The sequence below is a fragment of the Schistocerca serialis genome, chromosome 1, assembly GCF_023864345.2.
Source record: "Schistocerca serialis cubense isolate TAMUIC-IGC-003099 chromosome 1, iqSchSeri2.2, whole genome shotgun sequence".
Taxonomy (NCBI): domain Eukaryota; kingdom Metazoa; phylum Arthropoda; class Insecta; order Orthoptera; family Acrididae; genus Schistocerca; species Schistocerca serialis.
In genome coordinates this window covers 561916995-561944652 of record NC_064638.1, presented here as the reverse complement: position 1 = coordinate 561944652, position 27658 = coordinate 561916995, and the positions used below count along the sequence as shown (strand labels likewise).

Sequence of the window (27658 nt, the reverse complement as noted above, 5' to 3'; positions counted from 1 at the left end):
TCAAATCACTCCACCTTTCAAAATTTAGTGCTGCTACACGGAAAATGCCATGCAAGAATCCACTGAGCTCAGATGCTAGCTAGTCATGACACACTGCAGCAGCTTGCGACATGACACACAGTGCTGCTTTTGTTACATGAATAATGTGACAACTTGTGTCACTGGAGCCAGTGCACTGTTGCATACCACACGTTGCCAGATGTTACCTTGATGTAAATGAGACTATTGGCTTCTGTACAGTCATGCTGCTGATCATTGCTAACTCTTCCAACTTTTAGGGGCAGTTTCCCAACCCAAGCACAAGAGGTTGCCCTGAAACAATGTCTGCTCTTTTGCCTCTTTGACAAGGCTGTTGGCAAAAAGAAGGTAACTTTGTATTGGAACTCTTCAGTCGCCATAGCTGATGATTTTTATTCAGAATTTAAACAGTGGCTGGGTTCGAACCCAGGACCCAGGATTCTGATTACTTTTCAAAGACACTATCCCTAGACCACAGCTCCGTCTATAAGTAATACTAAAGAGTGACGTGCAGTGAGGACCGAGGTGGTGGTCATTCTGGCACATGTAGTAGCTTTGGGAGTCAAAACTGGCAAGTTTTCTATTTTCTATGTGCATATCAATTCAATGTAATCAAATTTATATATTTTCCCAGAAATACAATACATTTCCTTGTCATCCAGAGTACAAGACTTCAATTCAATAAATGATTTTGTGCGAGAGAATCAAATTTTAATATGGTCTGGAATGTTTACTTCATTGAAATGAAACCTTCCATTTACCAAACATCATTTCTGTGAAACACACAAAGCTTTTGTGGCTGAGCTCATTTATTCAATGATGTGATCAATTTATTCTTATTAAATATTAGATAACTGTTATAAGAACATCCGATACAATTCTTGATTTTTTAAATGAGAAAAATACAGGAAAGTAATTCTTATTCAAAAAATAGTTTATATTCTGATTATCACTTCTAGCATAATTTCTGGAGTCATCTGATTGTGAAACACCACATATGTGAAAGAAGAAAGTTGCAACTAGATCTGACTTCCTTCCTTCAAACTTTTGCAGTTGTGAACACTTCTTTCATGTACCGTAAACAAAATTACAAGCACATGTGATATGTTCAAGATTTTTAATAACTGAAACTGGTGTCTTTGTTAAATCAATATCGTAATTTCTTCCAACTGCATAATACAATAAGGCTAGCATTAAGACTATGTAAACGAAATCTCCTACCTGATATAATTATGGTTGGGTTGGTTTGTGGGATTAAAGGGACCAGACTGCTACAGTCATCGGTCCCTGATATAATTATGGTTTGTACTTCTAACATATATTATAAACCCGGTGTTTCTTGTGGACCATAGCTAAAAATTTTTACATTATATGTCAATATTGATGCAGTGTTTGCATTTAGAAAGCACCAATTCCTGCTCGGTTTTGGCCATTCACTACAGTCTTTTCTCTCCATGGAATTACAATTCATAATTTTTATTTTTAATCATTACTGAAAGTCATTCCTGGAATTCTAGACACTCTAGAGTTGTGGTCACTTAAGTTGATCCATTACAGTTGCAGTGGGCTGGACAGAGGATTTGTGTATGCCTACCTCAACCAAAAAATGTAACATGGTTTTGTAAACGTGTCCTCAGTGTTGTCACAGATCTGCAGACAGCTACAGTTTTCACCTACAGCCATTAGTACTTAGCAGCTGAAAGCTGGCAACAGCACTGCAAGCTCTCTGGGAACTCCTTACACTGTCTCCCGACTATAGTACCCAGCAAACTGAGATTGTTTACAAACTCCTTTGCAGTAAGAGGAGGGCAATTTGAAACATTTTCACTATTAGGAATATTTGCTCAATAGGTACTAAGGTAATCGGAGAGGCAGAGGGGACAGTAATACTAACCAGCTCCAGGGTATCTAAGATCACATAATAATAATAATAATAATAATAACAACAATAATAATAATAATAATTGTGTTTGGCTCAAAGGCCTGGTCCAAATCTTTCAACTGGATGCCACTTCTGAAACTTGTGTGTCCCTAAAACTGGAAAAACTATCAGCGACTGAGGAAGAGCCTCTATTCAGACTAATCAATGGATACGAATGTTGAATGATGATGATATGTACCATTAATAATCTGTAAGAAAGATATTTTAAAAACATGTTGTATATTACAGGCTTTCTTGCAGTCTTTTGGCTCAAAAAGAAACTAGACTCTTTACAAGATGATTTGCTCCAAGCCTGACATACATTCTGCTGCAATGACACCGACTGCTGCAACAGCAAAGAATGATTATGGTTGCAGAACCATACATGTCACATATGAAGGAGCTGTCATTACACAGACAGCAAGTGGCATCCCCCCCCCCCCCTCCTTGAACCATGGGGACCTTGCCTCGGTGAGGCGCCTTGCATGCCTCAACAATACAGGTAGCTGTATTGTAGGTGCAATCAGTTGAGAGACCAGACAAATATATAGTTCCTGAAGAGGGGCAGCAGCTTTTCCAGTAGTTGCAGAAGCAACAGTCTGGAGGATTGATTGATGTGGCCTAAACAACATGGCCTTGGTACTATGAATGGCACAAAGCAAGAGGGAATTACAGCCGTTATTTTTCCCATGAGCATGCCGCTTTGCTGTATGGTTAAATAATGATGGCATCCTCTTAGGTACAATATTTCCGAGGTAAAATAATCCCGCATTTGGATATCCAAGTGGGAACTGTTACAGCGTAAAGTCAAGTGGCATCATGCCAGTTGGGAATGATAGAACAGAGATGGCTGTGAGAAGACATCAGCCAATCGCACGCTGACCGATCCCTCTCCAGCAGCGGCCCCTATTTGAAGAGGACATAAGCCCAGTTTGGTAGTAACCTCAAGACTACGCTCTTGTATAGAAGTGTCAACACTAGTTAGTTTGCTTGTACATTCTACATAGCTCAGACTTGTGACTGTTTGTACTGAAGAAGATTCATTATTTCATATGTCGCCCTTTGCTTGTGATACATCTGTGTGATTGTCAAAGTTAAGTACTGCTTCTTTTCATTTTGTAATAAAACTCATTAGTACAATTTGTTTGAATGTTTTATACAGGCTTCTGAGACACCCCATATTTGATGACAAGGCTGGACATAACAGGAACTACACAGGATGATGTCATCGTCATAAAAAAAACTAAACTGGCATTCCACGTGTCAGAGTGCGGAATATTAGACGCTCTAATCAGGCAGGTAGGTTACAAAATTTAAACAGGGAAATGAATAGGATTCCGTTAGATACTGTGTGAATTAGTGAAGTCTGGTGATAGAAGGCACAGAACTTCTGGTCAGGTGAGTACAGGGTTAAAAAATCCAAGTTAAATAGGGGGAATGTAGGAGTATGTCTAATAATGAATAAGAAACTGGGAATGCAGGTAAGCTACTATGAACAGCACAGTGAATGCATCATTATAGCCTAGACAGACATGAAGCCCACACCTGCCACAGCCGTACAAGTTTATATGCCAACTAGGATCACAAATGATGTAGAGACTGAATAAATGTATGATGAGATAAAAGAAATTATTCAGATATTTAAGGGAGAGGAAAATTTAATTGTGATGGAGGACTGGAATTCAATAGAAGCAATAGGAAGAGAAGGAAAAAGAGTAGGTGAATATGGACTGAAGGAAGGAAAGAGGAAGCCACACGACAGAATTTTTCACAGCAAATAATTTAATCATTGCTGACACTTGGTTTAAGAATCATGGCAGACAACCGTATATGTGGAAGTGTCCTGGAGACACTGGAAGGTTTTAGATTGATTATATAACTGTAGGACAGAGATCTCAGGACAAGATTTTAAACTGTAAGACATTTCCAGGGGCAAATTTAATGGCTGTGAACTGCAGACTAAAACTGAAGAAACTGCAAAACAGTAGGTTCAAATGGTTCAAATGGCTCTGAGCACTATGGGACTCAACTGCTGAGGTCATTAGTCCCCTAGAACTTAGAACTAGTTAAACCTAACTAACCTAAGGACATCACAAACATCCATGCCCGAGGCAGGATTCGAACCTGCGACCGTAGCGGTCTTGCGGTTCCAGACTGCAGCGCCTTTAACCGCACGGCCACTTCGGCCGGCCGCAAAACAGTAGGAAATTAGATAGAGGTCACGTGGGTAAAGCAAAGGAATCAGATGTTGTTGAGAGTTTCAGAAGAGGCATTAGGCAATGTTGTACAAAAATGGGGAAAAAGGAATAGAATAGAAGATGAATGGGTAGCTTTGCGAGACAAAATAGTGAAGGCAGTGCAGGATCAAATAGGTAAAAAGACAAGGCTTTGTAGAAATCCTTCGATATCAAAAGAGATACTGAATTTAATTGATGAAAGGAGAAGATATAAAAATGTGGTACATGAAGCAGACAAAAAGTAATACAAATGTCTAAAAAATGATATTACAGGAAGTGTAAAATGGCTAAGTGCCAAAGGCTGGAGGACAAATGTAAAGATACAGAAGGATATACAACTAAAGGAAAGATAGACATTGCAAACAGCAAAATTAAAGAAGTGTTTGGGGAAAAGAGAAGCAGATGCACAAATATCAAGAGCTCAAATGGAAAACCAGTACTAAGCAAAGAAAGGAAGGGTGAAAAGTGGAAGGAGTATATAGAGGGGCTACACAAGGGAAATGAACATGAAGGCAATATTACAGAAAGGGAAGAGGACATATATGAAGATGATACGAGAGATATGATACTGCAAGAATTTGACAGAGTACTGATAGATCTAAGTCGAAACAAGGTCCCTGGTGTGATTAAATTCTGTCAGAGCTACTGATATTCTTGGGAGAGCTAGGCATGACAAATTATTCCATGTGATGTACAAGATGTATGAGACGTGAAATATCATCAGTCATCAAGAAGAATGTTATAACTCTGACTCCAAAGAGAGCAAGTACTGACAGGTGTGAATATTACTGAACTATCAATTATGTAAGTCATGGCTGCAAAATACTAACATGAATTATTTTCAAAAGAATGGAAAAACTGGTAGAAGCCAAGCGCTGGGAAGAACAGTTTTGGTTTCATAGAAATTTTGGAACATGTGGCGCAATACTGACCCTACCATTAATCTCAGAAGATGGGTCAACGAAAAACTCTGAAATTTGCCAATGACACTGTAATTCTGTCATAGATAGCAAAGGAGTTGGAAAAGCAGTTGCAAAGAATGGATAGTAACCTGAAAGGAAGACAAAGGATTCACACCAATAAAAGTAAAATAAAGGTAATGAAATGTAACTGAATTACATCAGGTAATGCTGGGAGAAGTAGATTAGGAAATGAGACACTGAAAGTAGTGGATGAGTTTTGTTGTTTGGGCAGTAAAATTACGGGTGATGGTCAAAGCAGACAGAATGTAGAATGTGGACTTTCAATGGCATAAAAAGCATTTCTAAAGAAGTGAAATTTGTTAACAGCAAATAAAGCATTAAGTGTTAGGAAGTCTTTTCTGAAGGTATTTGTCTGGAATGTAATCTTGTGCAGGAGTGGTACGTGGATGATAAACAGTTCAGACAAGAAAAGAAGATTTCGAAATGTGGTGCTACAGAAGAATATTAAAGATTAGGTGGATAGAAGATGTAACTAATGAGAAGGTACTGAACACAATTGGGGAGAAAAGAAATTTGTGGCACAACTTGACTAAAAGAAAGAACCATTTGTCAGGATGCATTCCGAGACATCAAGGGATCACCAATTTAGTATTGGGGAGAAGTATTGGGGGTTAAAATTGTAAAGGGAGACCAAGAGATAAATACTGTTAGCAGGTTCAAAAGGGTGTACACTGTAGTAGTTCTTCAGAGATTAAGAGGCTTGTTGAGAAAAGACTAGCATGGAGAGCTGCATCAAAGCAATCTTCATACTGCAGAACACAACAACAACAATATTTTTCAACATAATTCCATCATGGTGAGCAGATACGAGGATCATTTTGAGCCAAATAAAAAAGATCCACAAACAAGATGGTGCCCGGAAAATGCTGAGTTCCAAATGACATGTTATATCTGTTATGCAAACAGTTTTGCTAGGATGCTTGCAGCTATTAAGTTATGTAAGCATTCTTGCATTATCTTTGGTGTGAGAGCCACATTGTTTTTTGGCCCAGAAATAATACTTAAGAAGCAAGTTAACCGAAAATCATAGTCACAGTTCAGGTAGGTTTGAACATTCTCAGCTAATGTCAAGAAGAAATCTGCCAGGCAAAGATTTAAAGTCAATATTCTCTACTTCTTCAGCCCCCACTGTCCTTTCTGCTGCTCCACATAATTCTCACTTGCAGCTAATGAGATGAAAGGAGACAACCAGAGAAAGAGCAGTACTGAGTAGTCAACTATGAGTAAAGAGCTTTGCAGAATTCCTCACAGTGGATGTTGCATCACAGATGGTTACAGTAAGCACATACACTCTTCAGTTTTGACTCTGTGGGATGGTATTTCTTTTTCAATCTGATCAGATTGCATTATTTCTGACCTCATAATTACAAAAAAGTATGGGAAAAGAAGAAATGAATAAAATTATAAAACTTCCATCAATTAAATCAAATTTTACAAGTAGCCTAAGGAAATTATTTCACAGATTTATAGTGTAGGTCTTTTTCTAAGGGCCTTTCAAGTGATGCTCATGTAAGATTGGGTTATGTTTAATGTCAGATAATTCTACGAATGAATGAAACCCAAACTAAGAGAGGCTAAGTGTAATGCTGGATTCTAATACCCAAAATAGGCAGCAGTTCATAATATGCCCATGGTGCTTATCTAGAAACAGTAAAGGCAATATTATGACTATTGGGACAGATACAGTTCCCCAGGACTTTAAACAATAGAAACGAAATTTCTCCTTTCAAAAAGTGAGGTAATTATTGTGAAGTGGGTCTTGCCACTATTGAACATAAACTCTCCCAATGTCCTTCAGACTCCAAACACACATCATTCCTCACACACCTTACCAACTATACACTAACACACAACTACTTCTCCTTCGTAGGGTAATAAATCCACGTCACAGCCATGGGCCACCTAGAGGAAACCTTCTTAGCCTACCGAAACCCCAAACCCCTGGTTTGGTTCAGTCAGTGACGATATCTTCTTGATATGGACACAGGGCCAGGACATCTTATCCTCATTCTCTCACAGCCTCAACTCACTTCACTTGGTCCACCTCAACCCAGCAGGCCACCTTCCTGGATATTGACCTCCTCCTCCTCCCCTCTCTCTCTCTCTCTCTCTCTCTCTATCTATCTATCTATCTATCTATCTCTCCACATTAAACCAGCCAACCAACAACAGCAGTTGCATTTTGACAACTGTCATCCCTTCCACACCAAAAAGTCCCTCCCATACAGTCTGTTCACCAGGGATGGCGTTATCTGCAGTGATGGGAGTTCCTTTGTTCAGTATGATGAAGCTCTCACAAAGGCCTTCACAGACACTATCCCCCTGACCTACTCCACAAACAAGTTTCTTGTGCCATTTCCTCATACACCTCCAATCCCCAAAAACCAGCTACAAAGAAGAGGGACCTTCATCACCCAATGCCACCCCAGACTAGCACAATTGAATCACTTCCTTCATCAGGGATTTCATTATCTATAACTGTGTCCTGATATGAGGGTCATCCTACATAAAATCCTTCCCACCCCTCCTAAAGTGGTGTTCTGTTGCCCATTCAATCTCCTTAACATCCTAGTCCATCCCTATGTCACCCCCAATCCAGTCCACCCCTATCCCACCTCCAATCCCAATCCTTTCCCACAGGGAACATGTTGCTGTGGAAGACTTAGGCACAAGACCTGCCCAATCCACCCAACCAGCATCTAATATTCCAGTCTTGTCACAGGCTTATCCTTCACCATCAGTGGCCAGGCCACTAGTGAAAGCAGTCATGATATACACCAGCTCTGCTGCAATCATTGTTCAGCTTTTTATATTGGATTGACTACCAGGATGAATGGCCACCACCAAATTGGAGCAAAGAGCAAAGTGGGCCATCCTGTGACATAACATTCAGCTGTGTAGAAGGTACTTTATTACACTGGCTCCTTCACAACCTGGGCCGTCTGGATCCTTCCCACCACCACCAGCTTTTCTGAACGATACAGATGGGGGTTATCCTTGCAATAAAGTCTCTGCTCTCAAAATGATCCTGGCCTCAATCTTCAGTGATCTACTGTTCTCATACCCTCTATCCAACTGTTTCCACCCCCCAACCTGTCACCTCCTCACAATTTGCCTCCCCTCACCTTCACTGTGCACTGCTCTCTGCCAGTGCATCCACTGGTCTTTTCTCCTTCTCTGCTGCTCTATGTTCCACTCCCCCCCCCCCCCCCCCCCAGCCACCTGATGCTGTGCCTGTCATCCTTGTCCTGGCACCTCTTGTCCCTGCACACTCTACCACACAGCACCGATTCCTCTTCCACCACTTGTATCCTGCTATCCTCCCCCTCCTCTGACCCATTCCGGATTGTTGTTCCCATTCAACATGTTTCTATTGCAGTCTGACCAGAGTGGCTGGAGGTAGTGGTCAGGTGTGTGTGAAATGTGCTTGCTTGTGTGAATATGTGTGTGTTTCTCTTTTCTGAAGAAGGCTTTGGCCGAAAGCTTACTTGTAACAGTCTTTTCATTGTGTCTCCCAGCAGCTCTGCATGTCATCTTTATGGTGAGTAGCAATTTATCCTTTTCATAATACTGTTAAGTGAAGAGCTTGTCATATCACGCATCTCTGTTGTAATGTATTTTACATTTGCATTCGATAAACTGTGTCTAAACTGTTTACAAATTAATACAACAGTTCATAATTATTTAATTCAGTTTGATCGACTGGCGCTAGAAATGTGACACACCGCACTGTATCATGAGCAAAAAATATGCTCATTGAAAAATTATTATTTGGATATTGTCATTTTGTAATCATGAAGGTGTCCATGATTTGCTCTCTAAAATAATTACTAGTCAAGTAGCTTTTACTGCAGTAAATAAGATACCATGAACACAATCAAGAACAAAAATTGGTTTTATAAAGCCAATAGCACATGTCAAATCTCAGATGCTACATCACTGCTTCATATTTTTATTTTTGTGTGATATAAATTACAAAATTAATGTGTCAAATTCAAATACCCAAGCACAATCATTATACTGTAAGATACAACATCTTTAATGACTGGTCAGTCTTCATCATGATCTTGATAAGTGTTAGGGTAAACTGTTTCCCAGACTGTAAGAAAAGCAACAAAGAAAAAATATTACAATATAGATAAAATAAGACTACAAATTGTATTGTAGGAACAATAACGGTTGGTATAACTTATAACAATGATAAAATCAACTGGAACTTATAAAAGAAACCTATAAAATAGTAGTAAATGAACAGTTCTTCCTTCTGTTTACTGAGTGATGTGGGTGGAACACGATAATCACTATCACAACCTTTCGGTATTGTTGAGATAGCACATGCAAAAACCTGTGAATGTGTTGAATATTTTCTTTACATTGCCAGGGCAACATTATTTTTCAATTTTGTAATAATATTTAACACATTTGCTAGTGTTGTACTGCACACTATACTAGATCAGTTGAATGCATTAAATTCAGAGAAATACATTAAATTTTTGGTATAAATCTTCATGCACATCTGACTTTATAATAGAAAGTAGCGTATTGAAATAATTATTTGTGCAAGTGTACGTAGGAATGGGGGACTTGGTAGCAACTAGCTCTGAGATATTCTTAAACATACAAAAAACGTATTTTTTAAATTTTTAAAACATTACAATCATAATAATTTCCTGAATAATATTATAGTCATACGAAAGTTATCCCACACAAAAAATTTAGATATGAATATATACAAAATAAGTCATTGACGGAGACTTCAATCATCCGACAATTAATTGAGAAAATTGCAGTTTTGTTAGTGGTGGGTGTGATAAGACATTCTGTGAAACTTTACTAAATACCTTCTCTGAAAACTACCTAGAACAGACAGTTAGGAACCTCACTCACAATGGAAACACATTGGATGTAATGGCAACAAACAGACCTGACCTCTTTGAGGGTGTCCACATCGACACTGGTACCAGTGGCCATGACACGGTTGTGGCAACAATGATTACCAAAGTACAAGGGATAACTAAAACCAGCACACATATATATATGTTCAGTAAACTAGATAAAAAATTGGTTGTGTCATATCTCAATGAGGAACTTAAAATTTTCAGCACAGGGCAGGAGCATGTAGCGGAACTATGGCTCTTATGTTTAAAAGAATAGTTGACCGTGCACCAGATAGGTACATACTCAGTAGAACAGTTCATAATGGTAGGGAACCTTGATCATAAACAGTCACTGTAAAGAAACTTCTAAAGAAACACAGATTACTGCATAACAGACGTAAAAAAAAAAAAGTGTAAGGCTATAGATAGAGAGATGCTGAATGAAACACGTTTGGCTATCAAGAGAGCAATGCGAGAAGCCTTCAATGAATACTGTAGCTGAATATTGTCAACTGACCTTTCACAGAACCCAAAGAAATACTGGTCATATGTAAATGCTGTCTCTAGTGAATGAGAAAGGAGCTGAAATTGATGGTAGCATGGCAAAAGCTGAGATGCTTAACTCTGTTTTCAAATGTTCCTTTACAAAGGAAAACACAGGAGTATTGCCCCACTTTAAACCTCATACCACTGAAAAGATGAATGAAATAAGTATTAGCGTCAGCTGAAATTGTTAAAATTGAACAAAGCTCCTAGGCCCGAAGGAATCTCTGTCAAATTCTATACTGAATTTGCAGCTGAGTTAGCTCTTCTTCTAACTACAATCCATCACAGATCTCTCGAACAAAAACTCAAGTCCAGTTCTTGGAAAAAGACAGAGGTCACACCCATCTACAACAAGGGTAGTAGAAGAGATTCACAAAACAACTGTGAAATATCCTTGACATCAATTTGTCATAGAATCTTAGAACATATTCTGAGCTCAAACATAATGACGCATCTTGAAGAAAATGACCTTCTCAATGCCAACCAGCATGGATTTTGAAAACATCCATCATGTGAAACACAACTCACACTGTTCTCACATGACATACTGAAAGTTTCATATAAAGGCAACCACATATATTCAGTATTTCTTGATTTCCAAAAAGCATTTGACTCAGTACCACACCTATGCTTATTGTCAAAAGTACGATCATAAGGGAATATCAAGTGAAATTTGCGACTGGAGTGAGGACTTTTTGGTAGGGACGACACAGCATGTTATCTTGGCTGGAGAGTCATCATTAGATGTAGAAGTAATTACAGATGTTCCCCTGGGGAAGTGTGTTGGGCCCCTTAATGTTCATACTGTATATTAACAGAAAATATTAATAGTAAAATGAGGATTTTTGCAGATGATGCAGTTATCTATAATGAAGTAATACCTGAAAGAAGCTGCATAAATATTCAGTCGGATCTTGATAAATTTTCAGCATGGTTCAGAGATTGGCAACTTACTCTAAAAGTTCAAAAATGTAAATTTTTGCACTTCACAAAAAGAAAAAAAAAACATAGTATCCTATGTCTACAATATCAATGTCACTGCTGGAATTGGCCAACACAGACAAATACCTGGGTGTAAAATGTTGTAAGGATATGAAATGGAATGATCACATAGGTTCATTTGTGGTAAAGCAGGTGGTAGACTTCAATTTATAGGTAGAATACAGGGGATGTGCAATCAGTCTACAAAGGAGATTGCTAACAAATCACTCGTGCACCAGGTTCTAAAATATTACTCTAGTTTATGGGACTTGTACCAAATAGGACTAACAGGGAATATTGAAAATATACAGAGGAGGGTAGCACAAATGTTCACAGGCCTGTTTAATCTGTGGGAGAGTGTCACAGAGATACTGAAGGAACTGAACTAGAAGACTCTTGAAGATAGGCAGAAACTATCCTGAGAAATTCTATTAACAAAGTTTCAAGAACCAGCTTCAAATGATTACTCTAGGAATATACTACAATCCCCTCACGTATGGATCATGAGAATAAGATTAGAAAAAGATTAACACACAGAAGCATTCAGTCAATCATTCTTCCAGTGGTACATAAGTGAATGGAACAGGAACAAACTCTTGTAACTGGTACAATAGGACGTACCCTCTGCCATGCACCTCATGGTGGTTTGCAGAGTATAGGTGTAGATGTAGAAAATACAAATAAAATAAAATAAATCACATGGTGGTAAATTACATTAGTACCATATTTCCCTTCTGTTAAGTTCCAACCAGACATACATTAAAAAGAAAATATTGTAAAAATATAAGGTGCATTGTTGATGATTTCATGGTTGTAGGAAGAAACACCTGAACATTAAGCATGTCTGGAACACCATCAACAAACATTAAGCATGTCTGGAACACCATCAACAAACAAGATGTTATCTTTATGAACAACGAGCAGCACTTGAATGATCATGATCATGCTTGCCAGCAGGTTCAGTGTCTGTTGGGTTCCATGCCATAAAGTGTTACAGCCATTATCAGGGTTAAAACATGTGCTACACACTACTTGTTAGGTTCTATAATTCAGTTGTGACTCTGACCACTGGTGTATAATACTAAAATATATAGGGCACTTGTCTTACAGTGAGGGCACATATGCAATGACTGAAACATTTATTTTTAAGTAATATTTTTTTAGGTGACTGCTACAGAACTTAATAAAAAGGGCATGCTGAAGCAGTATGTTATGGCACTGTTACAAAAAGTTCCAGAATTATTTACACTTTAGTGAAACTCTTAATTTGTATGATTCTGCTCACAAACAAAAACTAGACATTCCATAAGATTTCAGTATTACAGCCAGATGATGCCGCCTTTTTGTATTGCTATTTTGGATGAGTCGTAACTGAACACTGTACCTTCACTGGATATTCCATGGTTTATTGTGGCATGAAAATCTTGGCTACAATGTAATCCTTTTAGGATTCAGTTATTAAGGGATCTGTGGAAATGCGTTTCATGGAAGACATTAATATCCATGAGGCATGGGGCATAGTCCCCCCCGCCCCCTCAAAGACAAAATTCTATTCCTAGTCCCATGCTCAGGAACAATTAATACTATCAATGCGCACAATAACACCATTATGCACCCAGCTGCACACCTCTGATACAGCACAATTTGACAGTGCAGCACAGATACAATACAATTTGCAGTCATGAAGCCAAGCTCTATGCCCTTGCAGCACCATTCAATTTGTGATATAAACTTAGTGACCTGGGCCAGTAGTCTCCAGCTATAAAATTCACCTAAAGGTAGCTGCCTGGTTGTAAGCTGGAATATTAAGACACATAGTCAGCATAATTCCAAAATATTGTGGAATACTCATTACATTGGAAACACTTCAAGATGGACACACACTATACACTCCATGAGCAAAAGAATTACAAAACCTAACTAGTAGTGTGTAGCACATGTTTTACTCTGCTGATGGCTGTAACGCATTATGGCATGGATCCCAACAGACATCAAACCTAATGGCAAGCATGATCATTCAATTACCGCTCACAGTTCATGAACATAGCACATAGCTAGGTCCAAAATGAGCTATCTGGTGTTCCAGACATGCTCAATAGCGTTGATATTAGGTGACCAAGAAGGTCACACAAACACATGCTTCCATTATGCCTGTGGAGTGCTTCTTAAACCACTGTGAAATAATTTGGGAGGTATGGGTTGTTGTACAGACATGTCAGAAGTTGCATCCTAAAGGCAAACAAATAGATCCACTTGACTGGACAGTAGGTTCCTGCATCATTCACCAATGAGAGACAATGGCAAGTGTATAAGGGGCTCTTATCATCTTATGTAAATATCACCCATTAAGAGAATAGTTCCATCATCTGCCAGCATGGTGTCCTGTTGAAAAGCCAGTTACATAGCCTCACATTGTTTTCAATGTAGTTCTTGCCTGTAACGTGCATGTACCAACGACGTGTACTAGGATCCATCATTTCAGGTAAACTATTTTCCATTATTTGAGTGTGCAACAGTGGTGTTCTTAGGCAAATGCTAATTTTCCTGCTACACGATGTGTGCTGAATAGAAAAAAAATTGTGGGGTAGTGACTTCTCATATGAGGAAATAGTTCTGGATGTTATGGCTGTTCACTTATATGATGAAATCCTTGACATGTGACATGTCAACCTCCTCTAATTAAAATGCTTAATGTGCGCTTAGTACATATTCTAAAGAAACAAGTTATAATCTTTTTCTTAATGGATGTCTGCTGACAAGGGCCACCACTACAGGATGATTAGTTATCTAGCATCAATGCAACAATATGCTCTAAAAAGTTAAAAATAACATGTTTGTTTGCATGGCCATCTTCCACAGCAGCTGTTAAAATCTACTACTATAGCTTATCGATCTTGAGAGAGAGCAATTTAGTTACAAATAATTTCACCAGATGTGGTTTGCTATTATTTATAATGCATCTTCCATGGTTATTCTGCAAATTAGATACATACATTTGACATTCTTGATTGTTTTAGGTTAAAAACAGCATTTTCTTTATAAAGTTTGTCTGCAAGTTACTTATGGTGTTTCTTTACATATTCTGCTCCTTCCCTCCTTGCTAGCAGTGGTTGGTGTCTAAAGGCTTAATTCACATTTGCACTTGGCGGTTTTTGCCATTCTACAGTATTTCTTGCACTACATTATTTTCACTTCGCTTTCTTACACAGTTGCTCATTCCGCACTGCCACAGTGTTTATGTCTGTTCACTTCCTTTCATTCAAGCTGTGAGTGTTGCCAATCTGTGAAACTATTGTATCATTTGTGTGTGTGTGTTTTACTAAAATTTGTAAAATTTACTTGTATGCAGGTAGAGACGTGAGACGAGTGGGGGTAGACTGACTTTTTTTGCAGCAAGGGCAGCGGGGGGGGGGGGGGGGGGGGGGGCCAGTACGGCAATATACGACAGAATATGGGAGGAGAACCACTGTGTTTCCTTTACCTGCCCTGCTCATGGATAAAGAGCAATGCATCACTAAGACACAAGAGTTCATCACAAAAATAAAATTATAAAACTAAAATCAGATCCAACTAACAAATTCGAAATGAAGTTGAGAAACACTCTGAAAGACATTGAACACACACTAGAAAACAAGGAAAAAAGAAAACTGCTACAAACAAATCCCAGTGCACATTCCCTCCGATGCCAACCAAAACTACACAAGAAAAATCTCTCCCACTTGCAAGATACGTGTTGAAAATCTTATCGGAAAACTACAAATTACAAGAGGACATGACTATCAGAAGCACCACACAATTGATTCAGTGCATAAAAGACACACAAGTTCCAGATACAGCCACCTTCCTGTCAATTGATGTAGAGAATATGCATTGCAGTATACCAATAACTGAAACAATAAACATTATAGAACAAAATCTTAAAACACACAGTACAAATGGCTCAAATGGCTCTGAGCACTATGGGACTTAACTTCTGAGGTCATCAGTCCCCTAGAACTTAGAACTACTTAAACCTAACTAACCTAAGGACGTCACAAACATCCATGCCCGAGGCAGGTCTCGAACCTGCGACCATAGCGATCGCGCAGTTCCAGACTGCAGCGCCTAGAACCGCTCGGCCACCCCGGCCAGCACACGCAGTACACTTCCACATGAATAATCAGAAACAGTCAGGCTCCTACAGCTAATAACAGAACATAACTATTTTCAGTTCAATAATGAATTATATTTACAAAGTGAAGAATTACCAATGGGATCCCCAATGTCTGGAACCATAGCAAACATGTTTATGAGCCATATAGAACAGATTATATTTAACAAAATTGTGCCAAATAGGTACAACATCCAGCACTAGATTAGATATATGAATGACATCTTGTGCCTGATACATGAACCAAACAATAAAATTGACCAATTACACACAGACATAAATTCTGTTCATGATCAGATATATTTTAGAACAGAGAAAGAGCAAAATAGACAGTTAAATTTCTTGGACATCATTATAAAGATTCAAAACAAGCAACACACATTCAACATATACCAAAAACCGACAACAACAGACACAATTATACATGAGACATCACAACACCCAGTTCTCAAAAGCAGGCAGCACTTAGATACATGCTCCACATACTAAACAGAGTACCATTACATACAGACAATTACAAAAAAGAAATGAATACCATAATGCAATTAGCCACAAACAATGGATACAAGAGAACTTAGTAACAAAGCTGGACAAGAAAATCAAGAAACAGAAAAGAACAAACATCCAGCTGTCACCAACACAAGGACAAAATCTCACCAACAAATACATAAAATACAAGAATAGAAACAACACAAAGTGGGGTAGAAACAGAAAGTTAAAGATGATACAAATGGCATATAACCAAAAATACACACTCAGAATATCCAATATTTTCAAAAAACAAGGCATAAAAATAGCACACCAAACCAACAACTCAATTCAGAAATACTTTCCAAAAACAATAGGAAAAACTGATCTTTATCAGAAATCAGGAATATACCAAGTGATTGTGTTGGAAGGGACATAGGTCAAAACAGGAGGACATCTGACACCAGATACAAAGAACATGTAGAGCATGAAAGTATATGACAAATCATTCAACTTTTGCAAAACACTTATACCAACCCCAATATAACATTACAGCCAGAAACACAGACATGGAAATCATAAGGATAAACAACTCACAAATGATCAGACCAGCTTGGCAAACCACACACTGTTCAAACTGATTGACCACTTAATATAACATTAAATGTACACATATAACCACAGGCTCCCCTCCCAGATTCTGTCTCCTATAGTCACCGACCAGGCCCCCCACTGCACAAAAACCTAACTACATACAAGACAATTTCACAAATTTTACTAACTCTCTCTCTCTCTCTCTCTCTCTCTCTCTCTCTCTCTCTCTCTCTATCTATCTATCTCTCCCTCAAACACACACACACACACACACACACACACACACACATACACACACTCAAAATACAATAGTTTCACAGGTTGGCAACACTCACAATGTGAACAAAAACAAATGAATAGATAAACAATGTGGTGGTGTGGAATGAGAAACAGTTTAAGAAAGTGAAGTGCAAATAATACAGTGCAGGAAATACCACAGAATGGCAAAAATTGCCAAATGCAAATTGGAAATGAAGCCTTTTGATGTCAACTGCTGCTAGCAAGGAGAGAAGGAGCAAAATATGTAAAGAAACACCATAAGTAAATTGCAGGCAGACTTTATAAAGAAAACACAAATACAATAAAAAATGTACAGACATAATGTATCCAATTTCCAGAATAACCACGGAAGATGCTTCAAAAATTCACAGGTTATGTTAAATTTCCTCGTATAAAAACAGTATCAGTAATTAAGCTGCTTAATTTTATTTTGCATAAATTAAGCACACTGCTGTCCCTTAGTGAAGTGTGAAAGCTGTATCTGAAGCATAGGGGACTAAAATGGGTGTTTGTACAGCATAGTGATGAGTTAGCATTGCATTATGATGAAATAAGCAAGAGGGTTTTCTTGAGAGGTGCTATTATCATCTAATACCAATCCAGGGTTTGTGTATCGAAACACTAATCACCCTGTTCACAGAAGGAATATATACAATATTTTTCTTCTTCATTAAAATCATACATTTCACAATTAATAATCATTAATTTGCTCTTCTGCTTCTTGGTCACATTCTACTTATCTCTACACTTAACCAAACTGTGTGGTTGTCAATTTCAATTAAATGACCATCAATGGCAAGAAGCCTTTCCATATCACTCAGAACATTTCATCTATCTCTACAAATGCATGTCTACTCTGCAGTTCACACTTACATTCATAGTACTGGGTTCATCAAACCACCTTCAGACTATTTCTCTACCATTCTATTCTCGAACAGCACAGAGTAAAAACAAACAGTTGAATTTTTCTGTGCGAGCTCCAATAATTCTTATTTTATGATGATGATCAGTCAGTCCTCCTTATGTGTGTCAACAAAATATTTTTGCATTCAGAGAAGGAAGTTTGTGATTGAAATTTTGTGAAAAATCTTGCCTCAACAAAAAATGTCTTTGTTTTAATGACAGCCACCCAGGTTGCATATCATATCCCTAACACTCTCTCCCCTATTTTCCGATAATACAAAGCAAGCTGACCTTCTTTGAACTTTCTCAATGCCCTTTATCAATCCTACCTGGTACAGATCTCATATCACATGGCAGTACTCTAAAAAGAGGATGGACAAGCGTTGTGAGCATTCTCTTTAATACACTTGTTGCATTTTCTAAGTGTTCTAGCAGTAAAACACGGTCTTCGGCTTCCCCACAACATTTAATATGTCGTCATTCCTATTTAAGTTATTCATACTTGTATGCTCTAAGTTTTAGTTGAATTAAAAGCCTTTAGATTTGTGTGATTTATTGTGTAACTGAAATTTATTATATTGCATTTAGTACTTATATTGATGATCACACATTGTTTATTGTAAGAATCAACTGTCATTTTTCACGCCTTACATACATCTTGTCTAAATCATTTTCCAATTGGTTTTGATCTTCTGATGACTTTACTATACGAGAAATGACACCACCTTCTTAAAAGAATCTAAGAGGGCTGCTCAGACTTTCTTCTAAATTCTTTATATAGATTAGGAACATTGGAGGGTCCGTAACACTTTCTTGGAGAATGCCAGCTATCACTTCTGTTTTATTCAATGACTTTCCATCAATTCCTATGAATTATGACCTTTCTGACAGTCAGACAACTGAGACGATAGTCCACAGTCAGGCAATCTGATTAGACACAGCTTGTGAAGAATGGTAGCAAAAGCTTTCTGGAAATCTATAAATGTGAAAATTATTTGAAATCCCCTATCAATAGCACTTTTATGTCACACGAATAAAGAGCTAGCTGTGATTCACAAGAACAATATTTTCTGAATCCATGCTGATGGTGTGCCAATGGATCATTTTTGTTGAGGTTATTCATAATGTTTGAACACAGTATACATTCCAAAACCTTATGGCAAATCGACAACAATGATATCAGCTTGTAATTCAGCAGCTTATTTCTACTTCCTTTTTTGTGTGTTGGTGTGACATGTGCAACTTTCCAGTCTTTTTGTTCACAGAGAAAAGTTTTCTCCACACCAAAAGACTCCTATTCAGGTCTATATAGGAATTTGGAGGTTATACCTAAATGAGTTGAAAATACACTGTAGTAGAAAAGAATGTGACAAAGACAACAGACTAGGCAGTCAGCCTCATTCCAATAATCTGAAGTTTACACATCTCCTACTCAGATGAAGAAAGTGAAAAGGCTCAAATTGAAATTGCACCAAAGCTCCAGCTCTGGAAAAAATACATAGTGAGTTGCAGTAGGTGTACAGTTAGCCCTGCTGAACATATCCATTTTGGTGGCTTCTTCGTGAGGTCAGCTCTGCCTACTAGACTGGCCCAGACAAAAACTTCATCTCTTATATGGAGATCATCAGTTCCACACTGATCACTGTCTGTGAGGTAGGGAGAGCAGAATGTCAGATTAATATGGAGAGTTATCCCAAAGCATTGCCAAAATGTGTCACTTGTGTATGAGGTAAATTCTGTGATTGTAAAAGGCTTCCCCTTTAGCTCTCTCACCAATGAGATCATTCTTGTGTGTACATTTTCCTTTAAAACAAGAGTAGCACTGTGTTGCAAGTAATTATTTTGTAAATTTATGGATATTGTGCAATATATTTTGAGACAACTGACAGAGACTGCATGTAATTCTAATAATTTTTTGGGGACTGGATTTTGCTGCAGTTTTCTGAGACTACTCAAATGAAACTATAAAGTGCCAGAAACCTTTTAAAGTCTCACACATCTATGATGTATGTACATAGATTGAAGTAACGAATGAAAATTTATACCAAGGCCGGGATTCAAAGCCAGGTCTCCTGCTCGCTACGCAGATGTGCTAACCACTATGTCCTCCTGGAACAGTGGCTTTGCACAACTACCCTAGAATGCCCAGCAAGCAGAAAATCTGGGTTCCAGTAACAGCTTTGATACTAATTTTCATTTGTTGCTTCAGTCTGCATAAACACATCACAGATGTTTGAGACTTGAAAAGGTCTCTGTAACCACATAATTTCAGTTAATTAAAGCACCTACACCTGGGTTTCAGGCAGGAGGGCCCTTCTCATTCACTGCTGGTGTGCTAGTCCAACACAACTGGATACCTTTTGCAATGCTTTTCGAGTTAAAGGGGAATACCAAGTGGGCAGAGGCATGAAGAAAATTTAGACTGAAGAGGGAGGCTTGCTAGGGTAGCCAATGCAGTTGTGCAAGACACCATGCAGGGTGGCAAAGGGGTTAGTGTATCTGCCTAGTGAGCTGGAGAGCCCGATTCAAATCCTGGCCTTGGTACAAATTTTTATTCTTCTCTTCAGTCTGGATATCTACATCATTTCTGAGACTAGTTATTACTGTCAAATGATGGTTGCTCTCCCAACTTCTCTGGCATTTCCAAAGATGTATAGAGTGTTTTGAAAAAATTCATCTAATTTCACAACAGTATGTCTCCCACATGAAACGATAGGTTAATTTTAACTTGCACATCTGGCAACAGAGTTTTTATTTGCAAAAGAAGTATCTGATTTTATAAGCAAGCATGTATGTACAACTTTGGAGTACAAAACTCTACCCATTGTTGTTTGCCGAAAAAACATGAATGTCTAATAGCAGAAGAACCCTGTTCAGTTTGAAACACAAATGTCACTGCAAGACACAACACACAAAAGGCACATCAGAAATGGCACTTAGCTGGTATGATTAGACTTCCATGGACTAAGTGTAAAAGTGTACTGAAGGCACTCTACATCTAGTATGAATTTTTGGGGGTGACCTGCGGATTTTCCCTAATGTGAACAACCATGGTCCTGAAACTATTACTGCCATCATCAAATAGTTTGAGTTGCAGGAAATTTCTCAAATTATTTACATCACTGTGGTTATCATAAAATGCAACTCTTTGTGGTTCCATTTTCTAACTGAGAAGAGTCATACTCTTGTCAAAATGCTTCTATCTAGTATTTGTTATTGCACCTCAATTCTGTGGCAACTTGTTTACTTTGCTGATAGTAATCCATTGCTATTGCTTATGTTTATACATGCGAGGGGAAAAAACATAGAGATGACTAAAATTATTCAAAGTTGCTACAGTTCTGTGTATCTCTTGTAACTGCTTCTGAAGCAGGTTAATCCCTGTCACCTGAATATTATTTATATTTCCACTAGATTCCACCCGAAACCACTCTGTGAACAGTTTCTTGTCACAATTAGGGTAAAGAGTGATTACTGGCTTTGTATTAAATATTTAAATATTTGGTCAGGATCACATTGTAAAAAATAACTATTTCTATGAATTCCCCTGTCCTAAATTAGTCTGGGGAATTGGGTTTTGCCTTATGTACATACACGAGAAACATTATGCGTTTGATTTTTTATTTTTACATTACATTTTAACAGAGAGACTGGTTTCTCCATAAAAATTGATGAATCATCAGGAGATCATTAATTTGAACACAATACTTTATATCTTAATGGTTGTTATCATCCATAAATGACAGTTTATTTTTTTGCTTCTTATGTCAATATAGATGTGAGAAGTATGCAAGTTGGGGAATTGTTTATATGCTCTGACTGACTTTCCCAGTAAAATAACAAAGTTTTTAAAGCCAGATGAGCTCACCAAGGAGGACAAGGTTTTGATGAATGCCAGTCCCATCATCTGGCAATGAGTGACAAAACAGTTGACTTACACTTAAAACTAATTTATAGGTTACTGATTAAAATCTAATTACTAAGAAATATGTTGATTCTGAGGTCACAATTTGTGCTCATACAATCCTGATCATGTACTGTTCACTGTTACAAGTGTTGATGTAAAATTTAACTGTTTATCTTATCCACACATTATTTATATTCACAGTATATGTTGCATGTTTGTTTTACGTGTGGCTTCATGGCTAAACATAAAACAGCAAGTATGATAATTAAATGTTCAGTCCTCAAAGTAACCAAGATTTTTGCTGACACCTATCATTTATTTCACATGCGGCAATTATTTGTACATGTGAAAAATGGAAAGTTCATGGTGGCTCGGAATCCACGTTTAACTGTAGGCTCTACTTCTTTATACAGCTGGTGGGGTACGTCAGATAAGGGATTGTACCATGCATAGTAAATTTCCCAAAAATATGATGCCATATGAAAGCAGTGATTGAAAACAGGCATAGTAGGCTAATTTAGTGATAAACATTTCAGTAAATTAGCCTACTATGCCTATTTTCATTCACTGCTTTCAGGTGCCATCATATTAGAGGGTAATTCATCATTAAGAGAAAAAGTATTCATTGCACAAAAGCATGTAACCAGAATAATTGCTGGAATCCACAAAAGATCACCTTGCAGACATTTATTTAAGGATATTCACAGTACCTTCACAATACATATATTCACTCATGAAATTTGTTATTAACAACCCACTTCCATCCAAAAATAATAGCAAAATGCATAGTTACATCACTACTACCAGGACCAGCCACCACAATCAATGGTGATCTTTTCAACAACAGAGAAAGAGGTGGCACTGGTAACACACGAATTAGACAATAAAATGTGCACAGGGGTTAGATGGGATCCCAGTCAGTGTCCTTAAGAAACATGTAAACAACGTAAAAAAAACCTTAACAACAATAATTAATACATCTTTCAGATCTGGCTGCTTTCCTGAATACCTGAAACAAGCAAAAGTCACACCAATACTAAAAAATGGTGATCCAGAAAATGTAAACAACCACAAACCAATTTCTTTATCATCTTGTATTTCCAAATCAATATAAACCATAATGAAAAACAGACTAACAAAGTACTTAAATAAATACAACCCTCTATGCAATGAACAACTTGGTTTCAGACCCACAAAAAGTACACAATCCGCTAGTTACAAAAGGGGATTACAGAAGCGTCCAATTCCACCTGTCTGCTTTGACCCATGACATCACCAATATGGCAGAAGCGACCATTCTCAACGTCTTCAATATGGTGCCTATGATGTCATTACACAAACACGAAAATACATATAAAAACAACAAACACATCTCCCTCCAAAAATATAATCAAATCAACGGGATCAGCAGAGGAAATTGGGGGTTTTTGGGTGGGGACAAGCTAAATATAAACACAAAGACACACACCACGGCCCCAAACCATACAACACAATGACATAAAAACAACACGAAATTCCCACATTCCGTTACACTCACAATATCCACAGGAATCGGCCACTTCCCTTCACCTACGTAGCTGAATCACAATTGATCTACATAGGTCAACTACGACTGATGATACCAAAACACACAGACAACACATTGGAATCAGACACTTCCCTTGACCTATATAGGTCAACCACAGCTCACAATACCAAAATGAACGTACAACTAAAAAATTGGAATTCAATAATTCTCTTTAGTTACATAAATCTACCACAAGTGATGATACCAAAATATCAAACACCTACACCTGCAATAAATAACACCGAACCAACAACACGTGAAAAACCCCACAAAAGATCACAACTTGCAAACAATAGACCCAAAAAAACGACTACTTGCCATGAAAAAATTCCAGTGCTACACATTAGATCAGCCACCCCAATTAAACACAGCCACAGCCTCAAAAACAGCCCCCCCCCCCCCCCAAACAAACAAACACACACACACACACACACACACACACACACACACACACACACACACACACACAACAACAACAACAACAACAACAACAACAACGACAACAGAAAAAACCTCCCAACCCAACCCCAATGCCCCCCTCCCCCAAAAAAAAACAAAAATCCGCCAACTAATAAAAAAATCAGAAAATAAACAAAAACAACTGCATAAAAACAGATCCTCCGCAACATAATCATAAAACAACCCCCCATGATTGATTTAACTGCCCCCCAAAACCCCTCTATTGTATTAGTACACACACCCCTTTCGTAATTCTTGAACTCTTCCCCAGCCCCCTATCAGATGAAAAAGCATCTGATATTACCATACTCCCCTCCTCTATATACTCTTCAATTAACACCACCAATTCCCTCTTCGTATGCCCTTTTAAAATCCTGAAACACAATCTGTATATCCACACCCCGAAATAATGGCCCACCACACCCATAAACTAACTGCAGACTTACCTCTCCCATATTCTCTCTTCCCAAACAGCAATTCATCTATGTTGACCACCATCCCCGGCCCACCCAACTTACCCCTATACTTCACATATTCTGAACACACTTCCTTACAAAATGAAAACTAATCTAAAACCATCCTCTCACTCACACCAGTCTCATGTGCACAAAAACTGATGGAAGATCTATAACAAAAATAATAAGTAATCGAAACAACCTCTCTCATGGCCAAACTACACTTCTTGAACAAGGTACTGCATTTAATGCAGTGCCTAGGGTTATCCCTTCATCCCTTCGGCACCGCCACATGTGACAGTCCCTGATCCAAGACGCCAGAATTCTCACCAACCACATATTCTCTTTACAGACACTGCACTTGACTATTTCGGCCAGCAGTCCAAATATCTGCAAAAATTTTATGAGGTACATCATGTCCTCACCCCTCTCAGCATGCAACCACAAACCGATAAATTTCATTGTCATATCCATATCTAACAAAAGAAGCCACAAAATAAATATAATGCCTTACCACATGACAAACAGCAAACCAATAACACCAATCGACAAAGCAATCACACCAAAAAAAAAAATTAATTGGTAACTCACTGAAACCAATTTCTGTTCTTCAGTCACAGGCAATACAAATTAATTCACACTGCAACCAATGATGCTCAAATGAACCCAATACACCACATAACACTCAGACCACAAACACACCACCAAAGGACACCACCAACCGTTACAAGACGACATCTACAAACACAACCAACTCATAAACTAAGGTCTGCACCATCATGGCATTACACACCACAACACCCTTACGTCATAGGTCAAAGCCGATAGGTGGGATCAGACGCCTCTGTTGACCCTACTAAAATTGTGCTAGAAGCACTTGATGAAGGCAAGAATGCAACACGCATTTTTTGGATCTATCAAAGGCATTTGACACAGCTGACCACAGAATTTTGCTAAACAAATTAGAAATAAGGCGTATGGCACTGATTTGGTGTAAGTCATATTTGGAGAGTCGTGTGCAAACCGTTGAAATCTCACATGTTCCTAAAAGACTAGTAATAAAACACTTATCATATCCGAAATATATTAATACAGGTGTCCCCCAGGGAAATGTATTGGGCCAAATTCTCTTTCTTATATATACAAATGATTTCCCACAGAATATCAGGTATGGAGAAAAATACTATTTGATGATGACAGCAACATGGGGATTACAGACAAAAATTCAACACAGTAACTTTAAATGTGAAAAAGACAAACTGACTAAATAAAAAAAAACAATGATACTAATGATGTACTACATTGTGTAACTGATACCACATTCTTGGGGATGAATATAGTCTGTCAGTTGAAATGGACAGAACATGTGAGAATTTGCCAAAGAAGCTATCCTCAGCATGTTATGCCCTGCAAATTCTTGCACCTGTTTGTAGCATTACATTCCTCAAAATTGCCTACTTTGGATATCTGCAATCAATCCTCAGTTATGGAATAAGTGCTGCGAATATATAAACTATTTTCAAGATACAGAGAAGAGCTGTATGACAGTAACAAATAGCTGTAACCATACTCTGTAAAGATTTATTCAAAAAGCTAGAAACTGAGACAGTTCCATGTGAGTACATCTATCAAAACATCATGCATATAAGAAAAAATATTAATATGTACACCACACACAGCACAATACATGACCATGGAACCAAATCCAGGCAGTGTTCACATCTAAACGGAAGAAACAAGTCAAAAACTCAAAATAGTGTACTATACTATGGAATATAATTTTACAATAGACAGCCACAATAAATAAAAGATGCAAATGATCCCCACACTTTTAGCCAAATCCTAAAAAAATATTTACTTAATAATAGCCACTACACTGTAAATGAATATTTAAAATAATTTCATTGTAACTTATTTTTCACATACATTGCACTGTGTAAAATTTTTTTGTGATATGATTAGAAAAGTACAACTAAGTAAACTACTGTAAGGGGTATGCTTATTTTAATAAGAAATATTGTACAAACATTTGGCGACATCCATGCAATTTATATTGTTGAACAGATATCTTTCGCTATTTTTCAACTAACATTAAAAGTCTGACAGATAGCCAACCAACATTTAAAAACAAATTAAAGGAATTTCTGAAAGACTACTACTCCCACTCAATGGACGAATTATTAGACGCGAAAAAGCACCACATACCCCCACCACATCATTACGAAATGTCATATTCTTGATGTAATGTACAAAACGACCCTCGGGTTGTGAGCAGCTTTAGTTACCTATTTCACACAAAAAACGGCTACGTCGCGCGAAGCGCCATAACAGGCTGACGCCAAAAACGCTTATAACAACTTAATGGTGTGTCCGTAAAGGAATGATTACTTAATTAATCAAACGGAACAAGCGACATCTCAAAGCAGAAAGAGGCTTAAGTACCTGATTCCAACTTTAAAACTTTCAGCAAACCATCTTCTCCCCCACAAGCGATGTAGCCTTGCTCTTTATTCCAAGCCAGACATTTTAATTTAGTATTGTTGGGAATCGCAATCTGAAAGTTATTAGATATTAAGTTAATCATACGCCTAAAATATGAGAACAATAAAAGGTAATATGTTGTGGAAATACGAAATATTTGACTAAAAATAACATTTACAAAGGTATGAAATCATGGGTGAGATATTAAAAGATTGCAGCAGGGGAATGACCTTTTTGCTTAAATAAATAAACATTTTTATTAATATTTTCTTTCGGATGACAAACAGATTCAAAATAAACAAAGTAACTGACGCCGCGCAAAGTACATACGATGAAGATATAACATTCTGACAATCGTCTAGCTATACATACAGGAAATACCAGAAATGACATACATTGGTGCGGAAGTTGTTACAGTTTGACAGCAGGAGCGACATCAGTGCTCCAAGCGGTAAGAAAGCATACAGCCACATGTGTCTATTTATTTATTTATTTTATTTATTTATTATCATCCCAATGATCACATTTGTGATATAGGATTTGTCAGGGTACATTTTAACAACTATATAATATCTTTACAAAATTTGTATCTGTGCTGAATTCATATTAATCTATCTTAAGTTTAATACAATATACAACTAATAAGTGTTTTTATAACATAATTTCTTATGCACTGATGTAATTTCATTTGTCACATTAACTTAAACATATATTGTTATACAGTTGCGCAGATATATTCACTTAAGTCCAGTCCACAAGCAACGATCTGTCTGTGCAGGCATCGGCGCAGATGTCTGTACTTGCAAAAGTTCGCTGCAAATGTGGTGTGTTC

The 27658-nt window shown here is 37.7% G+C and overlaps 1 protein-coding gene across 2 annotated transcripts in view; it reads right to left on the bottom strand.

The window, feature by feature from the left end:
- The window catches only part of LOC126475648 (WD repeat-containing protein 35), a 203080-nt gene extending 175902 nt beyond the window's left edge, over positions 1-27178 (bottom strand). Inside the window, exons 1-2 of one of the 2 annotated variants that reach the window (XM_050103483.1) lie at positions 27057-27178; positions 26788-26899 (exon numbers count right to left, since the gene is read on the bottom strand). In XM_050103483.1, the coding sequence (XP_049959440.1) occupies positions 26788-26899; positions 27057-27080 (136 nt within the window). In that variant the 5' untranslated portion in view covers positions 27081-27178. Of the gene's footprint in view, positions 1-26550; positions 26675-26787; positions 26900-27056 lie in introns of those variants that run through there. The other variant, XM_050103484.1, reaches the window with a different exon arrangement.
- Between the last annotated feature and the right edge of the window lie 480 nt (positions 27179-27658).